Below are 25470 nucleotides of genomic sequence, written 5' to 3' on the forward strand. Positions count from 1 at the left end.
GAGTCAATAAAAGTTTTATTGAGATTAGTGTACAACTTTTCCTCTTTAGAATTTATCATTTTGCAACTGAGGATGTTAATGGTGGTGGGATATGGTTATGACAGTATGTCCATTCATGATTTTCACATTAAAATTTAGATTATTACATTAGCTGTGTTTTTGGGATTTCTACTTTGATTGTCTCAGCAAATTTTAATTAAAGAAAAACTATTTATGATTCAGTTTAGTAGTTAAGACTTCTGTCATTTAGCAAAAAAGTTGCTTTCTTCAAATTCTGCATAGAACAAAAGGCTATTTTTCATCTTCCAAGTGTCTGTGAGCTGTTTTAAATCAGACAGACAGTGATGTCACCTACAGCTGTGTCCAGACAAGTCTCTAAATGCAGTCATTTTTAAAATTCAGCATATTACTTTGTGAATAGAGCAGGGTTGCCTTAAAATCAGAACACACTATGGTATCCTAGGACAATATTTGTAAAGTTCATTTTTACAATGTTTCATTACTAAGGTATTGTCAGTACATGCTCTGTAATCATTTTTGCTGTTTAATCTGATGCTTTTTTTCTGTGTTTATTTTGAGTATATGGTCTGTGTAAAAGTCTGTGGCTGCCTTATATTTAGGTGGAGATGCCTCTATAATCCCTATGCTTGACTCGGACGATCAGCCATGTCATCTGACCATAGCAAATGAGGATGTAACCAAAGCTGTTCATGAATTTGTAGATTCTGCTACAAAAAGGAAAGTGGATGAAAGTGCAGTTTGCTCTTTGTCTAAAAAGATTAAAAGTGATTCAGTGTCTTGTCTCTCTAAAATCTCTTTTGAGGCAGAAGGAAAGGAAAATTCATCTAATGTGCAAAGTCCTGACCCATTTTTCACGAATGAGGAAAATTTTAAGATTAGTCCCTCATCTCAGGACATTCACAGGACTGGAGCAAAATGTGTTCCAGGGGGACAACAAGATGCAAAGGAGCCAGGGTGTAAATTTCATTGTGTGGGCCAGTTGAGAGTCAAGCCAGGACGGGGAGATCAAACTTTATCTATGTCTTGCAGTGATAAACTGGCCCGTTGGAATGTTCTTGGTTGTCAAGGCGCACTGCTTATGCACTTTCTTCAGGACCCAATCTATTATTCGTCAGTAATTACAGGACATTGCCCATATAGTCATGAAGCCATGAAGAGAGCATTGATTGACAGGTATGTAGGTAATAAGTATTTGTCTGTACCTTTTTGTGAGCATTTATCTTGTTATGGTGCAATTATTTAGGTTTGTTCACAATGGCAGAACCAAGGAATGTCCTCTCTATATGGACTAAAAATTGTTTAAAAGCCAAAGTATCTATCTATCTATCTATCTATCTATCTATCTATCTATCTATCTATCTATCTATCTATCTATCTATCTATCTATCTATCTATCTATCTATCTATCTATCTATCTATCTAATAATTGTTAAATGTAAGTTTTAAAGATTAGTTCAGCATTTTATATATATATTTGTTATTGTATCACAATAAATTCATTTATCTTATTAGAATTATCATATTTATAACTATCTTTGTTTGGTTATTCCAAATTTCAGATGTTCTTGCCTTAGATCTTTACCACAAGGATTTAGTGTAGGCAACACATTGATGCAGCAGTCATGCCTGGAATTTGTGCATAGCCAGCATTTAGTTCATAAGAACTGGGACTCCTCAAAGGGGAAAATCACACCCTGTGGTTCAGGTACAATAGTTTATTTGTAGTTGTTATTCTTAAAAAAAAAAACCTGGTAGATTGTTTTTGTGGATGAAATCATCAGTGAATGCAGTTTTAAAATACATTTATCAGGATTGAATGATTGAGCACTTGCAAAAGAACTTCTTGGATATAAACTGTTACATTAGCCTATTTTCTCTAATTAATTCTGAAAATAATACATTTTTCATTGGGTCCTGTTAGCTTTTTCTGAGGTTTTGTAACCAGAGGTTTGTTTTGTTATAGTTTTTTTATGTTTTGTTTTGAAAATTTTTTTTTAATGGGTGCAACCAATGGGGATCTGTTGCTAAGGACACCCCCCTGAAAATGACGTGATCAGCTGCTTAAGCAAGTCCTGCGTGTTTATGCATAACTCTTGAAACATTTTGCAAACTTTTGTTCTAGGTTCTTAGGTTCTCTAAGACTTTGATTTTAGTTTGAAAATTTGGTTTTGTTACACAATAATTCAATTTCTGGCTTTGAGCCCTGCTTGTCTTAGGATAAAGATTTCATCTTCAGGTCTTTGATAATGTACATTTCTGTCCTTATGGCCTGCCAACTTACAAATGTGACAAAACAGAAGTATCTGAGCATTTTCTTGCATTTGTTCTAAAGCTTCTTAAAAATGTCTCCTTCCCCAGTACCTCAAAGTCTGAACCTTCATATTAATTTGTAAAAACCTGATGTTCTGTATTGTTTAATTCAGGAAAAAAAAATGTACTTACAAATTATGTTGCTGATCAAAATGATATATGAAAACAAGTATGATTTAGATGGTAGCTTACATGCATTTTTACAATGTATTTTCCAATTTAATCCAGAATAATTAAAACAACAGTTTTATTTAAAAACAGTGTGGTGTTTTGCAGTTTTTGTGGTTTATTGATTAATGATTTGCACCTTTTTTAATCCAATAAATTGAGTAATTAAGAATAAACTAGTAGATGTTTAATGGACCAAGGTTGAGAGGCATAGAAGTGATGTATCTAATTTAAGTTTTTTGTTACATTTTTAGCTATCAGTTGGTGTGCCATTCCATCTCAACAATTAGATGTAACAGCAAATGGTTATAAACTGGGAATAACAAAGAAAGCAGTGGGGACCCCACAGGCTAGGTAAGTAAACTGATTAATGTTTCAAAAATTGTGTCATAGCACATCCTGAAAATGAATGCAATTTTTAGAAAAATTACACTTGGAATATAAAATTGATTTGAAACTCTCAAGTCTGTAATCATGCCTTATGATTTTAGCTTTTTAGTTAAAATATAGAGGGAATACATGATTGCGCTTAAGAATCTGTTTATGCATAAGAAAAGTAAATTGGGATCAATATTTTTTGCTCTGGAGTTTCTTTTTTTAAGCACCTGAGGGAAAACATCTACTGCAGTGCTACATAAATGAAGACAAAATGTGTTTTAATGGTTCCTTTTTCTCTGAAGTTGATATTTACCTTACACTTACACTTAAAGTTCCACTGACTAATTTGTTTTTTCCTTTTCCCATACAATTTATTAACAGAGTTCTAAGCAAATTCGGCACGATACACAAATACACTGTGAAAAACCTTGGATGAGCTGTATGCCTTAGCATTGCTCTTCTCTTTATTGCATTTTTTTTTTACAGATACTCCAATTCTGTTACTATAGGTAATGCATTCTTGTTTTAGCTATTTGTATTCTTCCTATCTGCATTTTGTAAAAAAAAATGTGGAAGTGTAAACTACAAAATGTAAATAATAATGAGAATGATTTTAAGTTTATAACCATTTCATGATGAATCTTTCCCACAGTCACTGCCTTTTTTTCATGAAACTTTTTTTAAATTTATTTTGTTATATATTTGTTTTCATTTATTTCAAAGCATGTCTCAGAAATTCCCTTTGAATCACTCCATATAATCAGACATTCTACTACAGTAATTTTTGAGTACTTTCCAGGATGTATTTTTATATTCAGTACAGAAAAAATACAGATCACCAACTTTTTCTAATGTGACATTCTTACATAATCGAAATGTTAATGCTTTATAGATAAAAGTGATAAATATTTAATTTATTATGTAAATATTGATCAGAATAGATATTATGCTAATTTGGCTTGCTTTAATTTAGCAGTACCTGGAATAATTAAAGTAAAAACTGTTAAAGTATAATTTTGTTTTGTGCTATTGTATAATATAGCAACAAAAACATCCTTTCTTTTGAAACTGTATGTCCTGGACAGCTACCTCCAATTGATGACTTGCTATACTAGAAGACCATTTTCTACAATGTGCTTCTATCCTGCACAAACCTAAGAGATCAATTAACTAATTTACAGGGAGCACACAGATTGACCCTGTATACATTCAATGTACTGTATACGTGATACATGTTGATTTGGTCAGGGTTAGATGATTATTAATTGTGTTCTCACATATTAAAGCCATTGATATAGAATTAGAACAGCCTCAGGGGACTCTTGTGTTACTTTTTCAGAATAATTAATGGACATTGTCGGTGTCCAGCAAAACAAAGTACTGAAACCAGTTCAAGGGTAACCTACATTCCAAATTTCAAGTCCCAATTCCTCATGGTTCAGGAGATTTTGTGATGAGTGAGTAAGTGGTATTTGGCTTTTATATATATATATATATATAGATAGATATGATCTATTATATAAGAAAAATCCTGGGATGAGACTTTTTAGCCTGGGACGAGATGTGACTTTTTCAGAGAGATACTTTCAAGTCCCGCGAGACGAGACTTTGTGCCAAGAGATTTAACCATGCCCGGGGCCGGAAATAAAAGACAAAGAGTAGATTACAAAGCAGAATGTTGTAAAGAGGTTCAAAAACATTGGTAAGATACACATGCAGAGCAGGTTAGAGATAATGAAAGTACTAAAATTCGAAAGTCTCAAAAAATGATAGTAAAGATTAAATTAGCGCAAACAAACGGAAATTATTACTTGGGTGAAATAACTGAACAGGGAAAAGAGATTGAATATATTGTTTGGATTTAAACTTTGTCGGAGACTTGTAGATCATCTAATTCGTGTTGCCATCTGGGAAAAGTAGTGTTTCTTTCCAATGATGAGGCATATCCACGAGAATTAAAAGATTTGTTGTTTGTTGAAAGTGAAACCCACATACACGAGCGCCAGAGACGCGAAGCGGCTGGCGTGTAGTGCAGGCCGGGGGGTTGGCGAGCTAAGTGTCTGTGTGTGTGTGTGTGTATATGTATATGTGTGTGTATATATATATATATATATATATATAATATAATTTATATTGCACCTCACAAGAAAGTTGTCAGGCACTCAGATTAGCAGCAGGAGGTGTGTGAGGTTGCTATGCTGTTGCATTCATATGCACTCAAAACTATTGGGACCTCTGAGCTGTGACGTTTCACCTACCCACTTCAATGTATTCATGTGAGTTTCTGGTCAGACTCTTTTGGAGAAATGCAAGGTCTGCCAAAAAAAGCAATTAAAGATAAATGGCATTTTTTGTGTAAATAAAGATGAAAGTAAACTTATTAAACATGTTTTACTTCTCTCCAAATGCAGTTACACTAAAAAAATGGCATTTCGGTCTGATCAGGTTATATGCTTATTTTAAGTAATTAATTAAGGTGAAATGTCAGCATTTCATCATAACTTGGAAAATTCAGGCAGCTCTGAATTGTATGTACAGTCCCACACAAAGTTTGAATGGGAAAAGGGCAGGTACTATATATTTGTAGTACTGCGATGCTCGGAGGAGCCGAGTGCCCCATGGTTTCTCTCTCTTTATGGTAGCTCACTATCCTTAAACTGATTGCTCACTGTTGCAGTACAAGTTAGAATTCTTTTTTGACTTGGCAGGTTTGTTCCTTTTAAGGGGTCCCCTAAATCTCCTCATTTGCATGATGGAATGGCAGTGCATACTGTGGGTTATCTAAACAGATTTAAACACTATCCCTGCCCATATTGTATAGAAACTTCCCAAGGTGTAATGGTAAAGCAGCTCATTATTCATAACCAACAAGCATCTCTTCATGAAGGACCCACCACCCCGCTATGGTATTGTAAGTCGTCGATGTTTTGAAATGACAAAGTGACCATGTGCAGTTTTAAGACATTGCACAGACGTGGCTGGGAATGCATCTAAAACTGCATGTCTTTTGTGTTTCCTCTAGGTATTTCTGTTTCCTCCCTTATCCCAACAATATGTATTAGTTAGTAATTTTAAATGAGTGTATGTGAGCATGAGAGGTACACACCACTGCTTGATTGTGTCTTGTGCTTGATGTTGATGAGAGGGCTTTCTGCTCCCTAAGACCCTGTTATGGAAGTAGATTTAGAAAATGGGGAACCTGATTGAAATTTGCAATGTACTTGTACTGACTACTGTTGTTATTATATAAAACAGTTGATCTTTAAAACAGAAATCAATAGTTAGTCAGTATTTATATTTGAAGTGTTTTTATTTCAGTTGTGATATGTCGCACAAATTCAGTGAAAGTGTATACAGTATTTGTTTTATAATTTACATTATATCTTTTATAATTTGCATTTTAGATTTTAGAATTGTAAAAATAGTTCATATTTTTATGAAACATTCGATATTAGCTATTTGTCAATGAATTTATAAATTACATTACTAGTTATTCCTGTCTTTGTATTTATTCAGTTAATTTGTGTAAATCTTTAAGACATGTTATGCTTGAAAGCTTTTTTTAAAAGCAGTTCATTAGGCAAGCATTCATAAATATCTGTTGGACAATCAATGTAAAAGAAATTTCATATTAGAAAAATATTTATAGTACTTTTTATTAAAATTATGTGTACAGTTTTTGCCAGCACTGTTGAGTGTACAATTTATATTGTCATTTCATGGCTACTTTCTTTCTTAATCACCTCTGTGTTTTTGGCTTTATTTTTTTTACAGCTATGGTAAACACTATAGTGGTAAAAGATTAGAATGAAAACATACTTCTTTTTTCTGTAGGTCAAAGATATGTAAAGCTGAACTGTTTGTTTGCTTTAAAGAACTTCTCAGAACTGTTCCTATTAAGTTCCTCCCGGATTCTCTCAGGTATTTGTAACTAATACTGTATACTTCTATAAAAATACAAATTCTGGTATTTAGATCATCTATATAGGATTTAACCAAACTAAGTCCTCTGGGACCCTTGTGGTTGTTAGTTTTCACCTAAATTTCCTAATCAGATACCAATTCTGCTTCTTAATTGGCCATTTAATTTATTCAGACATAGAGTATTTTCCATTTTGTAAATTGTGACCAAAATATGCTGTGACTGTTTTATGGATTTGTTTTTCTGAATGTACAGGTTTTGTTTTTTTATCCTTTTGCCCATATACATATTTGCTTTTTGTTTTTATTTAACAAAATATTAAATATAACCTCCTCTCCCTGGCATTTTAACATATCAGTCTTAAAATACAGTCATTGATTACATCTGTGATGTCCCATTCCTGTGCCCCACTATTTGATGGATATCAAGCTTTTCATATGCAAGCAGTGCGAGTTAAACATAAAATAATATATTTCACCACAAGAGGGTGATGTATAATTCAGAAAATGCAGTAATATGTATCTTCAATATTCATAAATTAAGTTAGGTCTATTGCAGAAAAACTATGCCTGCAAAGTATGTAATAGATTTCTTTTTAATTATATATTTCATGAAGTTGTGAAGATTTTCTTGTTTTGAATACAAGATCTCCTTTGGTATAATACTCACACAGGAAGGTAGGATCTAAAACATAACATAAAAGATATTTCTTTTGTTTAAAACTTAAATAGACGTTACAAAGCCAAGGTTAAATTACAAAATAGCACCAGAACAGTAGACCCCATGAGGTTATTTAATGCCACTCACCAGCAGCAGACTGCAAGTTCAGGAAAATGAAATAAAATCTGCACTGATATAAAGAACTTATGTGGCAATACACTTTGTAGAAAAGGAAACAAAATTCTTCATTGTAAAGTAAAACAATAAAAGGTAATGGCATCTTTATGGGTGTGTGTAAAATGTGCACTAGGGAGCCATTTTAAAACATGAATACAGTATAGACAAACTATGTACAGTGCATCCAGAAAGTATTCACAGCGCATCACTTTTTCCACATTTTGTTATGTTTCAGCCTTATTCCAAAATGGATTAAATTCATTTTTTTCCTCAGAATTCTACACACAACACCCCATAATGACAACGTGAAAAAAGTTTACTTGAGGTTTTTGCAAATTTATTAAAAATAAAAAAAAAAAACTGAGAAATCACATGTACATAAGTATTCACAGCCTTTGCTCAATACTTTGTCGATGCACCTTTGGCAGCAATTACAGCATCAAGTCTTTTTGAATATGATGCCACAAGCTTGGCACACCTATCCTTGGCCAGTTTCGCCCATTCCTCTTTGCAGCACCTCTCAAGCTCCATCAGGTTGGATGGGAAGCATCGGTGCACAGCCATTTTAAGATCTCTCCAGAGATGTTCAATCGGATTCAAGTCTGGGCTCTGGCTGGGCCACTCAGGGACATTCACAGAGTTGTCCTGAAGCCACTCTTTTGATATCTTGGCTGTGTGCTTAGGGTCGTTGTCCTGCTGAAAGATTTCTGCCTTGTATCTGATATTTCCAGGGTAAACTGTAACCTCTTCTGATCATGAATTGGAATAAGAAGGTTTAGAAAGTTATTTCCGGATCTATCATCACTTATAAACATGGAGGAGTATAGCAAATAATTATTTTAATTTAGATCACCTCTGGGCAGCACAGTGGCGCAGTGGGTAGCACTGCTGCCTCGCACTTAGGAGACCCGGGTTCACTTCCCAGGTCCTCCCTGTGTGGAGTTTGCATGTTCTCCCTGTGTCTGCATGGGTTTCCTCCGGGTACTCCGGTTTCCTCCCACAGTCCAAAGACAGGTTAGGTGGATTGGCGATTCTAAATTGTCCCTAGTGTGTGCTTGGTTTGTGTGTATGTGCCCTGCGGTGGGCTGGCGCCCTGCCTGGGGTTTGTTTCCTGCCTTGCGCCCCGTTTTGGCTGGGATTGGCTCCAGCAGACCCCCGTGACCATGTAGTTAGGATATAGCGGGTTGGATAATGGATGGATGGATGGATAGATCACCTCTAAAGAAGTCAAAAAGTTTGGCTTCATGCTAAAAAGACAAATTTAAACTTTTCTGAATTAAAATAACAGAAATCATTATTCAAGTTATTTCTTGTTTTATCAGGATTATACTTTTAATCATGGGTATCGTTAAAATCAAAGTTTTTCATTTTCAAGTAAAATTTACTAGACAATTTAAGGATTAAAAAGCAACCTTTAATTCTAGAATCTTTAAATTACTATGCATGTGCTGGCCATGTAATTTGAATGTCAGAAGAGAAATCAAAAGCTTGCATTCTTGTCAGCCTTGTATTTAAGGTGTAGACCCCCAGTTACTGACATCATTAAATTAAAAAATACATTCTTCATAAAAATACATTCAGTTACCAGATGATGGTGGCAAGTGAAATCTCAGGTATAGATGAATATTAAATAAGGAATGTTAGAGTATCTAGCTTTCATTGCTTTCAGAGATAAAACTGGGTTATAGCTTCTTCTGGACAGGTGGACTCTTTTGTAGCTTGGTAAAACAGGACAGTTAGAGAATTTTTTTCATATTTAGTTTAATACTTCAGAACAATTACTGTTTTTTAAGAAAACATGAATTTTGGAACTACAGTTCACATATGTCAAAATGATACAGTATACAATAAAGTTTTGTATGGTGTAGGTTTTGAAAGATTATTTTATTAGCTCCAACTTATTTGCTGCTGTGGTCGGAAACAAGTTATTTACCACGTAGAAAGTCACTTGATTTTAATATTTATTAATAGGTGTAATATTTGGAAAGATGAGTTGAAATACTGACTCAGCTTTGTACTTTCACTAATAAAAGTGAAATATTTTAGGTACTAAATTGAAATTGTGCACAGTATAGTTTAGAAAGATGTGGTTAACAAACTATTATAGAATTCCTATATAGAATTCATGTTTTATAGCTGCCTTTCACAACTTCTTAAAAAAAACAATTTAATTTGAAAACATTAGGTTTCTGTCCACAGTCAGAATACATGTTGATATGTATATGGCGTTTTTTTGAAAGGAGCCCACTAATACCAATTTGTTCTTTTTTAATTAATGATATATCATAGATGCATATTTTATTATACCTACTTAACTTTTATCGACATTTATCTAACTCTATTTTTATAGTATCAGAATGTGCTGTAGTTTAAGTTAATTTGTTTTGGTTTCAATAGATGTATTTTTCATATTTTCGATTCTTGTTTTCTTTTTTTCACATCTTCGCGGCCCCCCTTTTTGTTACTTCGTGCCCCCCTAGGTGGGCCCGCCCCATAGTTTGAGAACCACTGGTATATGGGAACCCCTGTGATGGACTATTGCCCAATCACTGCTTTTGACAGACTAATGATCTTCATGACCTTAACTAGGAAAAGCAAATTAAGAAAATATTTTTTTTGACATAGTAATGCCCACCTGTGAAGTAGCATTTCAAAAGTTTTGTTTCCATTTGTCCTTTTAGAACACTTGCAGAAATAATTTTGTATGGAAATCTAGAGACAAACTGCATTGTGACAGTGTAAAGAAAAGTCAAGAAAAGCAGGGGGAGAGCAAACATTGTTCTTAAATGGGCTGATCAATGGAAATTATGCTTTTTAAATAAGTATTTGTTGAAAGAAAAGCAAATTTGTCATACCACTGCATGAGACTGGAATCAAATAACTGATCGAAGCGTGTTACATTGTGTCCATTGCTGAAAACAAAATAAAAAATATTGATATATTTTATATTTTAGTTTTAATGCAAGCCCATTTAGTTATTGGTCATTCATCAAGACACACTAGTACATGTTGTTTGTTGCAGCAATTACTGGAAAGAATATGCTTGCAATTTAAATGAATTTGAACTGTAATGACCTGTCTATGCTGTTATTGGGCATTTTTGGAACAAGTTGTGTTTCTTTGTTAGTGAAATTTTTTCCAAGCAAAAATGTATTTTTAGTTGAATATTTTAATTGTTTGGTTTGCTACTTATGAAATCCACTGAGGATGTTTTTAAGTTTTAATGAAACCAGTGATGCATCTTCATTCTTTTCTCCGTTTTGCGTGACTTTGCCCGCCTTATTTTATATCCTAGTTTGCAAACCCAGAGGACAGTGGAAATGAAAAGGCTTTGAAGATAAAAACATTTTTTTATTAAATACACATTTTACAGGAAATCTGTGTGCTCTGTTTGATGTTCTTGTTTTGGTAGTACTATTACTTATGTTGAGAAGAAAGATTTTTTGAGATTTTGTTTCATTTGGTTCTACTTTGGAGACTTTTGACATTTAAAAAAAAAAAAAGTTAAAAGATACATTTCTTAAAGCAGAATACATTAAGTGGTCTGGAAAGTATATTGTTATTTTACTCTATATTTTTTGTTGTTTGTTCATAAATAATATTTTTATTTCTTTTTGAAAATGGTTTATTAATTTCCTAATTGCATTTAATTCATCTCCAAAATAATAAAACTAAATATAAATGATACCTAATTCTACTGCAGCCTCTGTATTTTGTCATCCTGTAAGTATATGTAACTACCTTGTGTAGTCTTGTGAGTTTATGTAACTTCATGATTAATAAAGTGTGACTGAAGAATAATGCTTTATGTATTTTAGGTCTTAAATAAAGCAAACAGTTTAAGTAAATAAAGAAAACAGTTTAAGTAACAATGTATAAAAACACTTACTGTTTCACAGTTAGACCTGGTTTTGCACATATTTTAATCTTGAGTATTATCAAAACAACCTGTGTTTATGACTCATGCAGGTGATGTTCTTTTTCATTCAGGTGTGAAACAGTAAGTGAAACTGCTTGTTACAGTAATTCACATTTTAATACTTTTAACTCTTGGTAATTCCAGTATGCCTGTTGGTATAATCCTTATATTAGCTTTACATTAACTCAGGGTTTCTATTTTGTAATGTAATAGCTGTAAGATGAAATGAAAGCAGGCTATTGTGGTACTTGGTCTTTGTTTATTCTTATTAGTAGAATCCTTGCAAGTGGTGTTTGCACATATGACAACTCCAGTTACAAGAAGATAATTAAAGATTAGGTAAAAAAATTCTTGAGATAAACAAATTACTCTGTGACTCAGACTTTGTAAAAAGCACCAGAATTGATAAAAACTGGTGCTGCAGGTTAAATACAATCCAGAGCCTTCTATTTGCCTTTGTATGGTCAATCTAAATATTTAGATTATTTTCTTACATCCTGATTGTGGCAGGGGAGAGGTGTCCTATGTAGTTCTATAAAAAAAAAATTCTGAAGAAATACAGTGCATTGTCTAGGTTATCTGTTGGCATAATGAGTCGTGACATAAACTGAACAAAGGATTACCATTGTGTAAAGTATCAGGTGCATCGAGTTTCACAAGAGCCAGGCTGTGGCTGTGTAACCAACTACTCCACTAATATTTGCCAACTACTTTTATGGCTGAAATGGCACAATAACTGTTAGCTCAACATAAACCAATTTTAATTTATTCATTCCACTTTGCCACCTGTTTATCTTACATTCCTGTGACACTTCAGATTTAGTTAGCATTTATATCAGTGCTACCAGTTTAATAAGCTATACATTTAAACTAGCAGTAGACTAGTAGTATACATAAAGAAAAAAAGCATACAGGAGTTGAATGTTTATGTCTTCCAATCTTCTATTTCAAGTTTATGATGACTTGTAAAAGGAAAGACCAATCAAGTGCTAGGCAGAAGACAATAACTGAAGGTCCTGTATTATTTCCTTGTGTTAGACAAGTAGAAGGACAAAACATTTATGATATAATAAAAGAACATGATTTTGACTGTGGCAGACCAACAGAAACAAATTTCATTATACAGTGGAACCTCGGTTCACGACCATAATTCGTTCTAAAACTCTGGTCGTAAACCGATTTGGTCGTGAACCGAAGCAATTTCCCCCATAGGTTTGTATGTAAATACAATTAATCCGTTCCAGACCGTACAAACTGTATGTAAATATATTTTTTTAAAGATTTTTAAGCACAAATATAGTTAATTACACCATAGAATGCACAGTGTAATAGTAAACTAATGTAAAAACATTGAATAACACTGAGAAACACCCAGGCTCCCTGCTCAGCTGCATGCGCAGGCTCTCTCTCTCTCAGCAGCACGCGAGCCCCCCCCCCCCCTCTCTCTCTCTCTCTCTCAGCAGCACGCGAGCCCCCTCCCCCTCTCTCTCTGTAACATTGCAGCAGTTCGCGCTATAGCCTTACAATCCGATCATTGTATAAACACTTTTTTTTTTAAATGAGTTTTAAGCACAGGGTAAAAAAAAGGAACATTTGAACAAATCCGAACTTGTATTTAAAAGCCAACCAAGACAGTAACATTGCAGGAGTTCACGCTAATAGCATTACAACCCGATCGCTGTAAACACTCTTTTTAAATGAGTTTTAAGCACATGGAAAAAAATAAACATTTGAAAAAAAGAGAAAAGTAACATTGCAACACTTTCTTCTCACCACTCTTCACTTGCTTAGAAGCCATGGTTAACTGCAAAAGCACACAAAATACTGTAGAGCACAAAGAGTTCACAGGTAAAGCACGCACGTCTGACTGAGAAAAATGAACAGGGAGAGGCTGAACACGTGCTTAAATACAGTAATCGGCGAGCACAAACCGGAAGGGAAATGAAATAGAGTACAAAGAGTTCACAGCGAAAGCACGCACGCACATGCAAGCATGCATGTCTGACCAAGAACAATGCAACAGGCGCGGAAATCATCGGCGCGCACAAACCGAAAGGGAAACTGGCTTGTTCGTATACCGAGTGTGTGGTCGTGAACCGGGGCAAAAGTTTGGCAAACGTTTTGGTCGTAAACCGAGTTGTACGTGTACCGAGACGTTCATGAACCGAGGTTCCACTGTACTCTGTACATGTGATTACAATGACCCTATAAACCAATCATACAGATTGACAGAAGAGTACAAAACAGGAAAAAAATCTGGTGATAAAGATGAGTTATTAAAACAGTCATTGCTGCCAAAGTCCTTTTTGTTTCTAGAAGCCTGTCCTGCAGATGAGAGCCAAAAAAAATGGGAAGTGTGGTCACCCTTAGTATGTACATTTCATACATAGGTTTGAGGGAAACTACTGGTATCTTTTTAGAGAGTAGATGTTTGGAGGTACAGTAGGTAAAAGTCTGTAACATTACAACAAGAACAACAACAATTTGTTTCTTGTATAGCCCAATATCACACAAGGAGTGCTGCATTGGGCAGCCTGGTGTTTTTGACAGTCCCCCAGCCTTGACTCCCTAAGAAGACAAGAAAAAACTCCCAAAACAATACTGTTGTTGGGGAAAAAAATGGAAGAAATTTTAGGAAAGGCAATTTAGAGAGAGATTGAGAGACCCCTTTCCAGGTAGGTTGGACGTCCAATAGGTGTCAAAAAATGGGGGTAAATACAATACAATACACAAAACAGAACACAAGTAATCCTCTTCACAGAGCTAGATGGCATACTTATTATTGCCCTCTTAGGAATATAACATAGTAGTACAATAGTACAAAAGCAAAATGTAAGAATAGATTATACTCCCTCATTAATACAAAACTATCACATATGAGGATACAAATATGTTAGAGTCCTGAAGACCTCGGCCAACAAGCGGTCTCCCCACTACTGGCCATTCCACAGCTGAGTCAGTGCTGGACCAGCCAATCTAATAAAAGGACTGTTCTACCCGATGATTCCAGTGCTTCTTTATCAGTGATGACTTTTCCATAGGCACCAAGTTCCACATGTGAATACCGAGAAGAGAAACAGAATAGGCAAGTATTAGTAACAGATTACAGATATCATAGAACTTATGTTTTAGTACTAATGACTAACAAGAGAGTTGCAGTATGCACGATTGATCAGCAGCTCTACTCACAGCATGCTAAACTGAAGTAGTGAGTCTTCAGCCAGGATTTAAAAGCTGAGACTGAAGGGGCACCTCTTATAGTAGCAGGGAGACCATTCCACAGCTTCAAAGCCCTGTAACTAAAAGCTCGACCTCTCACAGTTGTTTTATTAATCCTTGGAATCATTCGCAGACTGTCTTCTCGACATCTTAATGTCCACTCTGGTTTGTAAGTAGTGATTAGTTCAGATAGGAAAGCAGGACCTTGGTTATTTAAGGCTTTATATGATAAAAGGAGGATTTTGAAATCTGCCCTAAACATTTCTATATTTTTAAATCAGAATCTTCAAATTGATACTTTCTTTTACAAATAGCTATTGTAGTACTGAAGTAAGAAATTCAGGTAAACATAAGTAAAAGTATGTGGTTCTAAAAGGACAAATGCAGCCCTGTTCTGAACAGTTTGTTCCAATCAGAGGGTCTTTATTTGCATACTAGCAAACAGAGAATTACAATGGTCAAGCTGGGACTGTATGAGCAAATGTACCAATGTTTTGAGCCGAGCAGTAACAGAGTTGGTTTATGTTTTGATAATTTTCTTAAGATTAGTGAGATGTGGCCTTGAAATTAAAGTGCAGGGTAAATTTTGGCCCCAGGATTTGTATCCAGAGAAAGACAATTTAATCAAGTGACCATTAGTAGTGACTTGAGTAATTCCAGTCCTTTTGTATCTGGTAAGAAGTATCCACCAGAATTCCTTTATATTTGTTGTCATTTTACTGCAGATTAATTTATTACTGTATGTTTTTTTATGTAGCATCCATATTTTTATCTTTTTCTTTCTAGCAATAATTTAATTTAAATTTCAAATGTATAGCATTTTGTTTGTCTCAGTAGTATTATTTTCACAATAATATGCAATGCATATCAAAACAGAACAATAATCACACAGAAACGTTTTCCTAAGTGAACTTTCCGAATCTTGTTCTTTCTGTTTGGATAAAATAAAATTAGCTTGTAGAACATGAATATAATCAATGTGAGTTTAACAGTGAAGGCTTTTTCCTGTGTAACTGTTTGTCCAGCCTCCAAAATTGTGCCTAAATTAATAAAGGGAGCTATTTAGTGCAGTAAATGGTACTTTGGGAACTGTAGGAGTGTTTAGGTGGGAAAATGTGTTTTGCTTATGCTAGAGCATAAGCTTGATTTTGAACTTTTTAGTGCTTTGGGATATTAAAGAACAACATGCTTTTATAGCTGTGAATCATTATTCACCAGACTGAAAAAAACTGAAAATAAGTTGTACTGGCGTCACTGTTCTTATTATTTAATGAAGTGTGATTTTTTTTTAAATTTTATTATTAATAAGAGAATTGTTTTCCATTTTCTGCCACTGTCTGTCACCTAATTTTAATTAAATCTGATATCCCTGTTTCAAGCTACTACTAACTTATTCCTTTAAGTTTGGCTGTTAATTCAAGTAGCTAATATGCTACTTGAAATATAAAAATCTGTTGTTTGCATTTGCTGTATACTATGATCACATTTTTTAAATTAAAGGGAAATAAATAAAATTGCTTGTATAAGTGTTGTGGAAGCCGGCTCGGACACAGACAGGCAGACACTCTCATGTCACCCAACACACGTTTATTCACAATATGTACACTGTCCAAGTGCTCACATACCCCAAAGACCCCAAAGTCCTGGCCACACAACAATGCCTTCTTCAGGCCGCCTCCTTGTTTTCCTCCCGACATCATCTCACTTCCTCCCGACTCTTGTCCATGACTGGAGGGAGGCGGCCCCCTTTTATCCACCCCGGATGGACTCCAGGTGTACCCTGAGTAGCTTCTGTAGCCACACCCCTGTTTGGTGGAAGCTCTGGCGGTGTATCCGGAAGTCCTCCAGATGTCCCCAATCCTCTTCCCCCCAGCACTTCCGGGTGTGGCGGAAGTGCTGAGGTCCAGGGCTCCCAAGGCATCGGGGTGACCAGGGGCCCCTACACGGTTGAGCTTCCAAGCTCTGTACCCATGGCCCCCAAAGCAACCAGGGCGGGCGCCCCCTCGTATTCTGGAGGAGGCACAAGCCCTCCTCCTGGGCATCCCGGCCGGGCATGAACCCCAGCCGGGTGCCACAGTGCCCCATCGCCAGCGAAGACCCGTTTGTCTGAGCGACACAATCCGTGAGGACGATTCAACCCCGAAGTGGGTCCTACTCTTTGTCCAGGGTCCAATCCGGCACCCTGGAACTCTCTTCTTCGGCACCCTCTCCGAGGTGTTTGCTCCGCTCGCGCCTTCGTAGCCTCCACCGGTTGTGGGGTTGCCCCATCGCCAGCGAAGTGTTGTCCTGCCAAACGGTCCGTCCGATGAGGGTCGGCTTCCCATGAAGCAGGTCCTACTGCTCGTCCCGGGCCCAGTCCTGCAACACACAGAAACTAGGGGGCAGAGCCGCTGCCTGGACACCCTTCCCTGGCGTCCCTCTGTGCCGCACACTGGCAGCGCTCCCCCCTTTGACGAGGACCCCGGAACTTGCCTGTTCATAACCCCCTCCGCGGGTTGCGTGTCCCTCCGGATGACGATACTGATGGGACCATCCGCATTTCTTTCTTTTCCACTGGCTTTGGGGAGTGACCCTTCTCTGGACGTGCGCACCCAGCTGCACGTCCCTTCCTGTTGGAGGAACCGGCATTCATCCCTCGATCCCTCCTTTCCCTCTTGGACGCCCCGACGGTCTGAGTCTGCACATGACAGACGCACAGACCCATTCCCGTCTGCGTCCACCAAGACCGACAGGAGACTGTCGCAGGCTTGGGGCTTCGGGCTCTAGGACCCAGGGCACTTGTCAGCCCCTGTCCTGTCTTTCCTCTCGCTGTTGCTCCCCTCGCCTCGCGAACAGCCTACACTGCCACGTCCGCTGTTGGAGACCCACCGGCATGGTTCCGATCACGAATGTCATGGGCCCCTGCGGTGGGATCTCCCTTATGCTTTACGGAGTCGGCTTTACTCACCGTCTCCGCCGTACCACTCCGGCCAAAGGATTCAGTGATGCGCCCGTCCACCGCAGCATGCAGCGTCTGTAATGACGCGCTCGCCTTCCCCTCCAGCTCCTGCAGGTCTGCACGGAGTGTATGTAGCACCTGTGGAAACGGTGCTACGGACTGAAGCACCTGCTCCAGCTCACGCAGTGCCACCGACAAGCAGAGAAAGTCAGCCGGCGATTGACTTACCGGGTTGTCAGTCATACTAACCGGCTGCTTCCTGTGGGGCTTCTCCTCCGGCCCAATCGGGTTTCTTCCTGGCCCGAGACGGACATTCCTTGGTCCCGCCTCTATACAGTCATTGGCGGGCACACAAGACACACCATCCAATCCCGTGCCTGTCACGGGGAGGGACTTCCGGTTCGTGGCCATTTTGGCTCTTCTCCTCCTGTTGTGGTGACGAGCCGACCCTCTACACTGCAGCGTCTCCCTTCCTGCAGCCTCTGCTGCTGCTGCCGCTTCCAGAAAGCCCTGCAGAGCAGCGCGAGTCTGCCACCAACGCAGACCCCGACAGCCCCTGCCTGGAACACCCAAAACAAGCGCAGCCGCACAGGGCTGGCTGCCAACGAGCAGGGAACTTACCTGTTGGGTCCTGTCTGTCCGAGGCAACAGCCTCGGCGTGGCCTCCTTTGACAACGCGCCGTCCCGGGCTCCTTCAGCGACAGCACACTCCCTGGAGCCTGCTGCACTCAGGTATGGCCCGTCGGTCTTCTGGCGACCGCGGGCCGTTAGCGGTCTGGAGGATGAGTGTCTTTCGCAGGGTTGTAGGCACATTGCTCCCGCGGCACGTGTGTGGGCGCACCTGCTGCGCCGAGCCGTTCACAAAATTATTTTATTCAGGGATTCCCCGCCTTGTAACAGGCGGATCGTCCCATCTGGGATGCCATTGTGGAAGCTGGCTCGGACACAGACAGGCAGACACTCTCATGTCACCCAACACACGTTTATTCACAATATGTACACCGTCCAAGTGCTCACAAACCCCAAAGACCCCAAAGTCCTGGCCACACAACAATGCCTTCTTCAGGCCGCCTCCTTGTCTTCCTCCCGACATCATCTCACTTCCTCCCGACTCTTGTCCATGACTGGAGGGAGGCAGCCCCCTTTTATCCACCCCGGATGGACTCCAGGTGTACCCTGAGGAGCTTCTGTAGTCACACCCCTGTATGGCGGAAGCTCTGGTGGTGTATTCGGAAGTCCTCCAGGTGTCCCCAATCCTCTTCCCCCCAGCACTTCCGTGTGTGGCGGAAGTGCTGAGGTCCAGGGCCCCTACAGGGTTGAGCTTCCAAGCTCTGTACCCGTGGCCCCCAAAGCAACCAGGGCGGGCGCCCCCTCGTGTTCTGGAGGAGGCACAAGCCCTCCTCTGCTCCTTCTGGGCATCCTGGCCGGGCATGAACCCCAGCCGGGTGCCACAGTGTATTATCAAAATATATATTTTGAAAAGGTCAGTTTCCTAACAATTTACCTTTTTGCCATTTGGAAGTCCCTTGCTGCATCCCCATAGTCAGTTTGTAATTACAATATATGCTGGCATTTATAGTAGCTACGTGACTGAATACCTACAGCCACGAGATTGTTGTCCACATTGGTACCGCTGCTGTGTGCTGTAAAAGATGTCAGACATTATAAAAAGTGTGTATGTGTACTGCTGAAAGGTGTGGCATAATATAGATATAGTGAACTTTGCATTTAGTACTTGCTGTCACCAGCTAATTTGAGAAGGCCCAAGCATTGAAAAGGAAATAGGGATGCGAAAGACGGTGTCTCTATACAGTTTGTCTGCAACAAAGTAATAAAAACTGCATTCTTTCAGACAAAGGTCCAAATGTGTCTGTTAGGTCAACTAACTGCAAAGTGAAAGTTTGCATGATTTATTTTTAAAGCAGAGACATAAATTACCAGATGAGCACAGAACAGATTCAAATTATCTTTCTCAAAGGATTTGAGCGCCTAGTTAAAATGATCATTTTTGAAATGGTTTTTATTTTTAACAGACCTTTAATATCATTACATAATGATGGAACTATTGTCTGCAATAAAGATAAAAGGTAATCTTAAAAATCTATACTAATTTAATAAATGTTCTTTCTCTTTGGGAGTCTTTTTTAAGGACATTTCAAAATGAAAGTAGTACAGTCTGCTGTTTTTAAGCTCTTTTTATTTTTGGCCCTGTGATCTCTGTCTTTTGTAAGCAAAGATTTATCTTAATTCAAAATTTTTAATGCACCTTGCAATGTTACTCAGTAGTGTCACTGTCATTTTGGGTTTTTGATACTCATATGTTTGAGAACATATATACTTTTTAAAAAACAGGTGGGTGGATTTCCAATTCTTTGTGGGGAATTGTCATATTATGGGGTGATTTCTTTTCATGATTTCTGATTTATGCTCTATTAGATTGTGTTTGTTATTTTATTGCCTATTTTTCTAATATACTGTATATCTGCTAGAGAATACTTTTAGTCAGCAATAATTATTTCTCTAAACAACTACTCTTGCTTATCTGATGAAAAAAATCATCATTTAAAGACCATTTTTGTCTGAATGAAGTCTTGCCCACTTAGCTAGCTTTTAAACCCACCCAAGCCTGTTTTGTCCAGTTTTGCTGGTGGGAACTTTAACCCCCTTTGAGCCTAATTTTGAAGTGGATTTGAAATGTAATGCCAGTTTATCCTTTTTCTTAGCCAATCATCCAGATCATAGCTTTAGACATCCAGTTTGTAAACCCAGAGGGGCACATAGCAGGAGCATAAGAGGAATGAGATGCTACTGCTTCTCTCCAACCAATATTGAAGTTATTTTGATGCAAAAATCAGTTTGACAGCATGCTTTTAGACTGTGGAAGTTCACTTAAGTCCCAAGGGAGAAGGCACTGCAACATGCATTCAAACCAAGACCTGCCCGCAATTAAACATAACCAATATGATAACAGACATTAGGGCTTTTTTAATTACATTTTTTTTTGCATATGTGTTTTTTTTTGTCTAAGCATTGACTCTGACTTATTAATGAAATGCTTCCTTGGCCCAGCTTCAACAATGAGTTGCAGAGTTTGGGGCTATAAGCTTTAAGACATGTTTGTGTTTGAGTACTGTGTAAAGACCTCTGGGAAAAAATATAAAATGGCTTTTAATCCAATTAGATGTCTTGTGATTGCATAGTGCATATAATGTACACTATATGGGTAAGTCATATTGCCCTGAAGCAATAGTGGACTTTTTAGATGGATTGTAGCTCAGTTGATTTTGGCCTGAGGATTTAAGAATCTTAGGATGTGTTACCGTATGTACCAGGGACCTGAGATTACATTTGGTTAGTCAATTGACCAAGGAAACCAGCCAAAGACCAAGCAGAAACAGTTTAATTATAGGCAGTGTTTAGAACTAAAACTAGAAATATATTGTTTTAATTGTATCATTCACTTTAGATGATAAAAAGTCAAATAAAGCTATCTAACATGTATAACATTTAGTAACACCCTTTATTTTGCAGAATATGCTACAATCTGCAAATAATTAACACAGATTAAATAAATTCCCCTAGTAGAGCTTTTCCTCTTCTAATGTTTCTTTATACCCCTTCCACATTATTTCCCATGTGCAGCTCTACTTGAAATTGGGTTTGATACATTTTATTTAAAAAAAAAACAGTGACTGTCCTGTGCCTTCTGTGAGCCTAATGTTTTTCTTTTGTTATTCTGAATTTTCATTCTTAGATTGTGTTTTTAAGTGTTAACATGATGTTTGATTTGGTAGAAAAAGAAGCATATCTCTTTTTTGAAGAGGTTCCCTGATATTTGAGGCTTTAATATGATACTGTATTAGATGAATTTAAAAAAAACATTGTGGAGAATTTATAACTAATATCTATTTTGGAAATCTTAAATCCTGTGGGTTACATGCAATAATCCCTTTCATCTCCTTTCAGTCACAGATTCAATTTATTAATCCCTGAATTGAATTAAGTGGGTCTGAAAATTTTATTGATGTGCAATTCTAATGCTTCCATTACTATACTGATTTGTAAAACCTCTAGAACCTTAATCCATTACAACATAATCACAATTTCCACTAGTACATGGAAACTTAAGTTAGAATGAGTGATATTTTTTTTTCGTTTGCCATCACTGGAGTTGATATATAGGAGGCTTTCTGATTGTATGCAATTGCAGTGTAAGCACAGAGTATAAAAGAATTGTGTTTTTTTTGTAATTTATACATTTTCATGTTTCCTAAACTGCAGTAAGACAAATAAATATTGCCTTCATTGTTTCACAGGGAAAAAGAATTAAAAACATACTGGGACTATAAGAGAGCCTCAGAGGAGTATCAGCACGCTTGGAGCGAACTAAAAAAGCAAGCCTTTGGAACATGGATTTCAAGCCCAAGGGAATTATTGCTGTTCAATTAGTGGTATTGTGTAGATATACTGTATACTCATAAAAGCAAAACAACATACAGGGAATCTCAATCACTGCAAAATACAGACGTTTTATTAAATATATTTTTTGAAAATACATATTCCTTTATTACTGTAGTTATTGTTTTTGTGGAATTTTCACATTCACTCTGTGTCCTTGCTTTATGTAGCCACAATTCAACGTCAAGCATGTTATGTAGTTTGGGTAAGTAAATTAAGTGATGCATTATCACTTTCAAAAACACATGTCTATACTTATATTATATAAGTTATTTAAGTTATATATTAACTTTCTTTTTTATCAGCCAATTAATTCTTCAATAGAAATGTGTCAAAAAATGCTGCTGAAGCACATTTATACAAATGACAATACACCTGCATAATGTCTCACTCCGACTATAGCTGCCAAGTCAGAAGTTTTATTCTTTTTAGTCATTCTGATGTATATTTATTTGAGTGAGGTTTGTTGTTTGTCATAATATAATACTAGTATTTATTTATCAAGCCTCTGTATAAAGCCAAATTTCACCCTGGAGACAAATAAAGATATCCATCCATCCATTCCTATTTTCATGATCTGAACAAGAAACTCATTGCAGTGTTTTTGTTATTTGATTATATGGTTAAGTCTGTAAGCTACAATTTCCGACAGTGTGGTTTTATTAAATACTAGCAATATACCCGCACTTCGCAGCGGAGAAGTAGTGTGTTAAAGAGGTTATGTAAACATATATATACATAAACATATATACATATATATACATATCTACATATACACATATCTACATATACATATATATATATATATATATATATATATATATATATATATATATATATATATATATATATATATATATATATATATACACATCCACATATATATATATACATATATATATACACATATCAACATATATATACACATATCAACATATATATACATACATATACACACATACATACACACACACATATATACATATACATACATACACATACATATATATATACACACATACATACACACATATATACAGTAATCCCTCCTCCATCGCGGGGGGTTGCGTTCCAGAGCCACCCGTGAAATAAGAAAATCCGCGAAGTAGAAACCATATGTTTATATGGTTATTTTTATATTGTCATGCTTGGGTCACAGATTTGCGCAGAAACACAGGAGGTTGTAGAGAGACAGGAACGTTATTCAAACACTGCAAACAAACATTTGTCTCTTTTTATAAAGTTTAAACTGTGCTCCATGACAAGACAGAGATGACAGTTCTGTCTCACAATTAAAAGAATGCAAACATATCTTCCTCTTCAAAGGAGTGCGCATCAGGAGCACAGAATGTCACATAGATAGAGAAAACAATCTCTAGCATACAAATCAATAGGGCTGTTTGGCTTTTAAGTATGCGAAGCACCGCGGCATAAAGCTGTTGAAGGCGGCAGCTCACACCCCCTCCGTCAGGAGCAGAGAGAGAGAGAGATAGAGAGAGACAGAGTTTGTTTTTCAGTCAAAAATCAATACGTGCCCTTCGAGCTTTTAAGTATGCGAAGCACTGTGCAGCATGTTGTTTCAGGAAGCAGCTGCACAAAAGAGAGCAACGTGAAGATAATCTTTCAGCATTTTTAGACGAGCGTCCGTATCGTCTAGGTGTGCAAACAGCCCCCCTGCTCAATCCCCCTACGTCAGGATCAGAGAAAGTCAGCGCAAGAGACAGAGAAAAGTAAGCTGGGTAGCTTCTCAGCCATCTGCCAATAGCGTCCCTTGTATGAAATCAACTGGGCAAACCAACTGAGGAAGCATGTACCAGAAATTAAAAGACCCATTGTCCGCAGAAATCTGCGAACCAGCAAAAAATCCGCGATATATATTTAAATATGCTTACATATAAAATCCGCGATGGAGTGAAGCCGCGAAAGGCGAAGCGCGATATAGCGAGGGATCACTGTATATATATATATATATATACTAGCAAAATACCCGCGCTTCGCAGCGGAGAAGTAGTGTGTTAAAGAGGTTATGTAAACATATATATACATAAACATATATACTTATATACATATCTACATATACACATATCTACATATATACATATATATATATATATATATATATATATATATATATATATATATATATATATATATACATATAGACATCCACATATATATACATATATCAACATATATACACACATATATACATACACACATATATATATATATATATATATAAATATATATACTGTATATACACATACAGACACATATATATATATACATATAGCAAAATACCCACGCTTTGCAGCGGAGAAGTAGTGTGTTAAAGAGGTTATGTAACCATATATATACATAAACATATATACATATATATACATATCTATATATACACATATCTACATATACATATATATACATACACACATCCACATATACATATATATATATATACATATATATATATATAGATATAAATATAGACATACATATATACATACATACATTCACATATATATATATATATATATATATCAAAATACCCACGCTTCGCAGCGGCGAAGTACTGCTTTAAAATTTTAAATAATAAACTGAGGGAAATTATACCAATAATTATTTGTTAAGGATCTCTTTGTATACCATGTTGTCAGTTTGCCCCTCCGGTTGTAATATGACCAAGTTGTGCACTGAGCTTACTCTTGAGCATGCAACGTATACTTGGCCATGTGAAAAGGAAATCAAGAACAGCAAGACCGCGCCAGCTGCGGAGCTCAACTCGGAGCGAAATGAAGTGAATGAAATGAGGTGAATGGGAGGGGAGATGATCACGTGACTCCAACACCCGTCTTAACTCTCCATCCCTCCACAAACACAGTCTCTCGGATCCCAACTCTCCTTTATATATATAGATAAATAGCAAAATACCCGCGCTTCGCAGCGGAGAAGTAGTGTGTTAAAGAGGTTATGAAAAAGAAAAGGAAACATTTTAAAAATAACGTAACATGATTGTCAATGTAATTGTGTTGTCATTGTTATGAGTGTTGCTGTCTTTTATATATATATATATAATATACACACACACAAACATATATATACATATCTACATATACACATATCTACATATACATACGTATATACACATATACACATCCACATAAACATATATATATACATATACAAATTTACATATCTACATATATATATATACAGTAATCCCTCCTCCATCGCGGGGGTTGCGTTCCAGAGCCACCCGCGAAATAGGAAAATCCGCGAAGTAGAAACCATATGTTTATATGG

General features: G+C 36.9%; 1 protein-coding gene across 1 annotated transcript in view; it reads left to right on the forward strand.

Moving 5' to 3' along the window:
• The window catches only part of adat1 (adenosine deaminase tRNA specific 1), a 30225-nt gene extending 7488 nt beyond the window's left edge, over positions 1-22737 (forward strand). Inside the window, exons 6-10 of the mRNA XM_028809864.2 lie at positions 621-1194; positions 1581-1726; positions 2754-2853; positions 6712-6798; positions 22029-22737. Of these exons, the coding sequence (XP_028665697.2) occupies positions 621-1194; positions 1581-1726; positions 2754-2853; positions 6712-6798; positions 22029-22161 (1040 nt within the window). The 3' untranslated portion in view covers positions 22162-22737. The remainder of the gene's footprint in view (positions 1-620; positions 1195-1580; positions 1727-2753; positions 2854-6711; positions 6799-22028) is intronic.
• Positions 22738-25470: the final 2733 nt, after the last annotated feature.

Source organism: Erpetoichthys calabaricus, chromosome 9 (genome assembly GCF_900747795.2).
Source record: "Erpetoichthys calabaricus chromosome 9, fErpCal1.3, whole genome shotgun sequence".
NCBI classification, from domain to species: domain Eukaryota; kingdom Metazoa; phylum Chordata; class Cladistia; order Polypteriformes; family Polypteridae; genus Erpetoichthys; species Erpetoichthys calabaricus.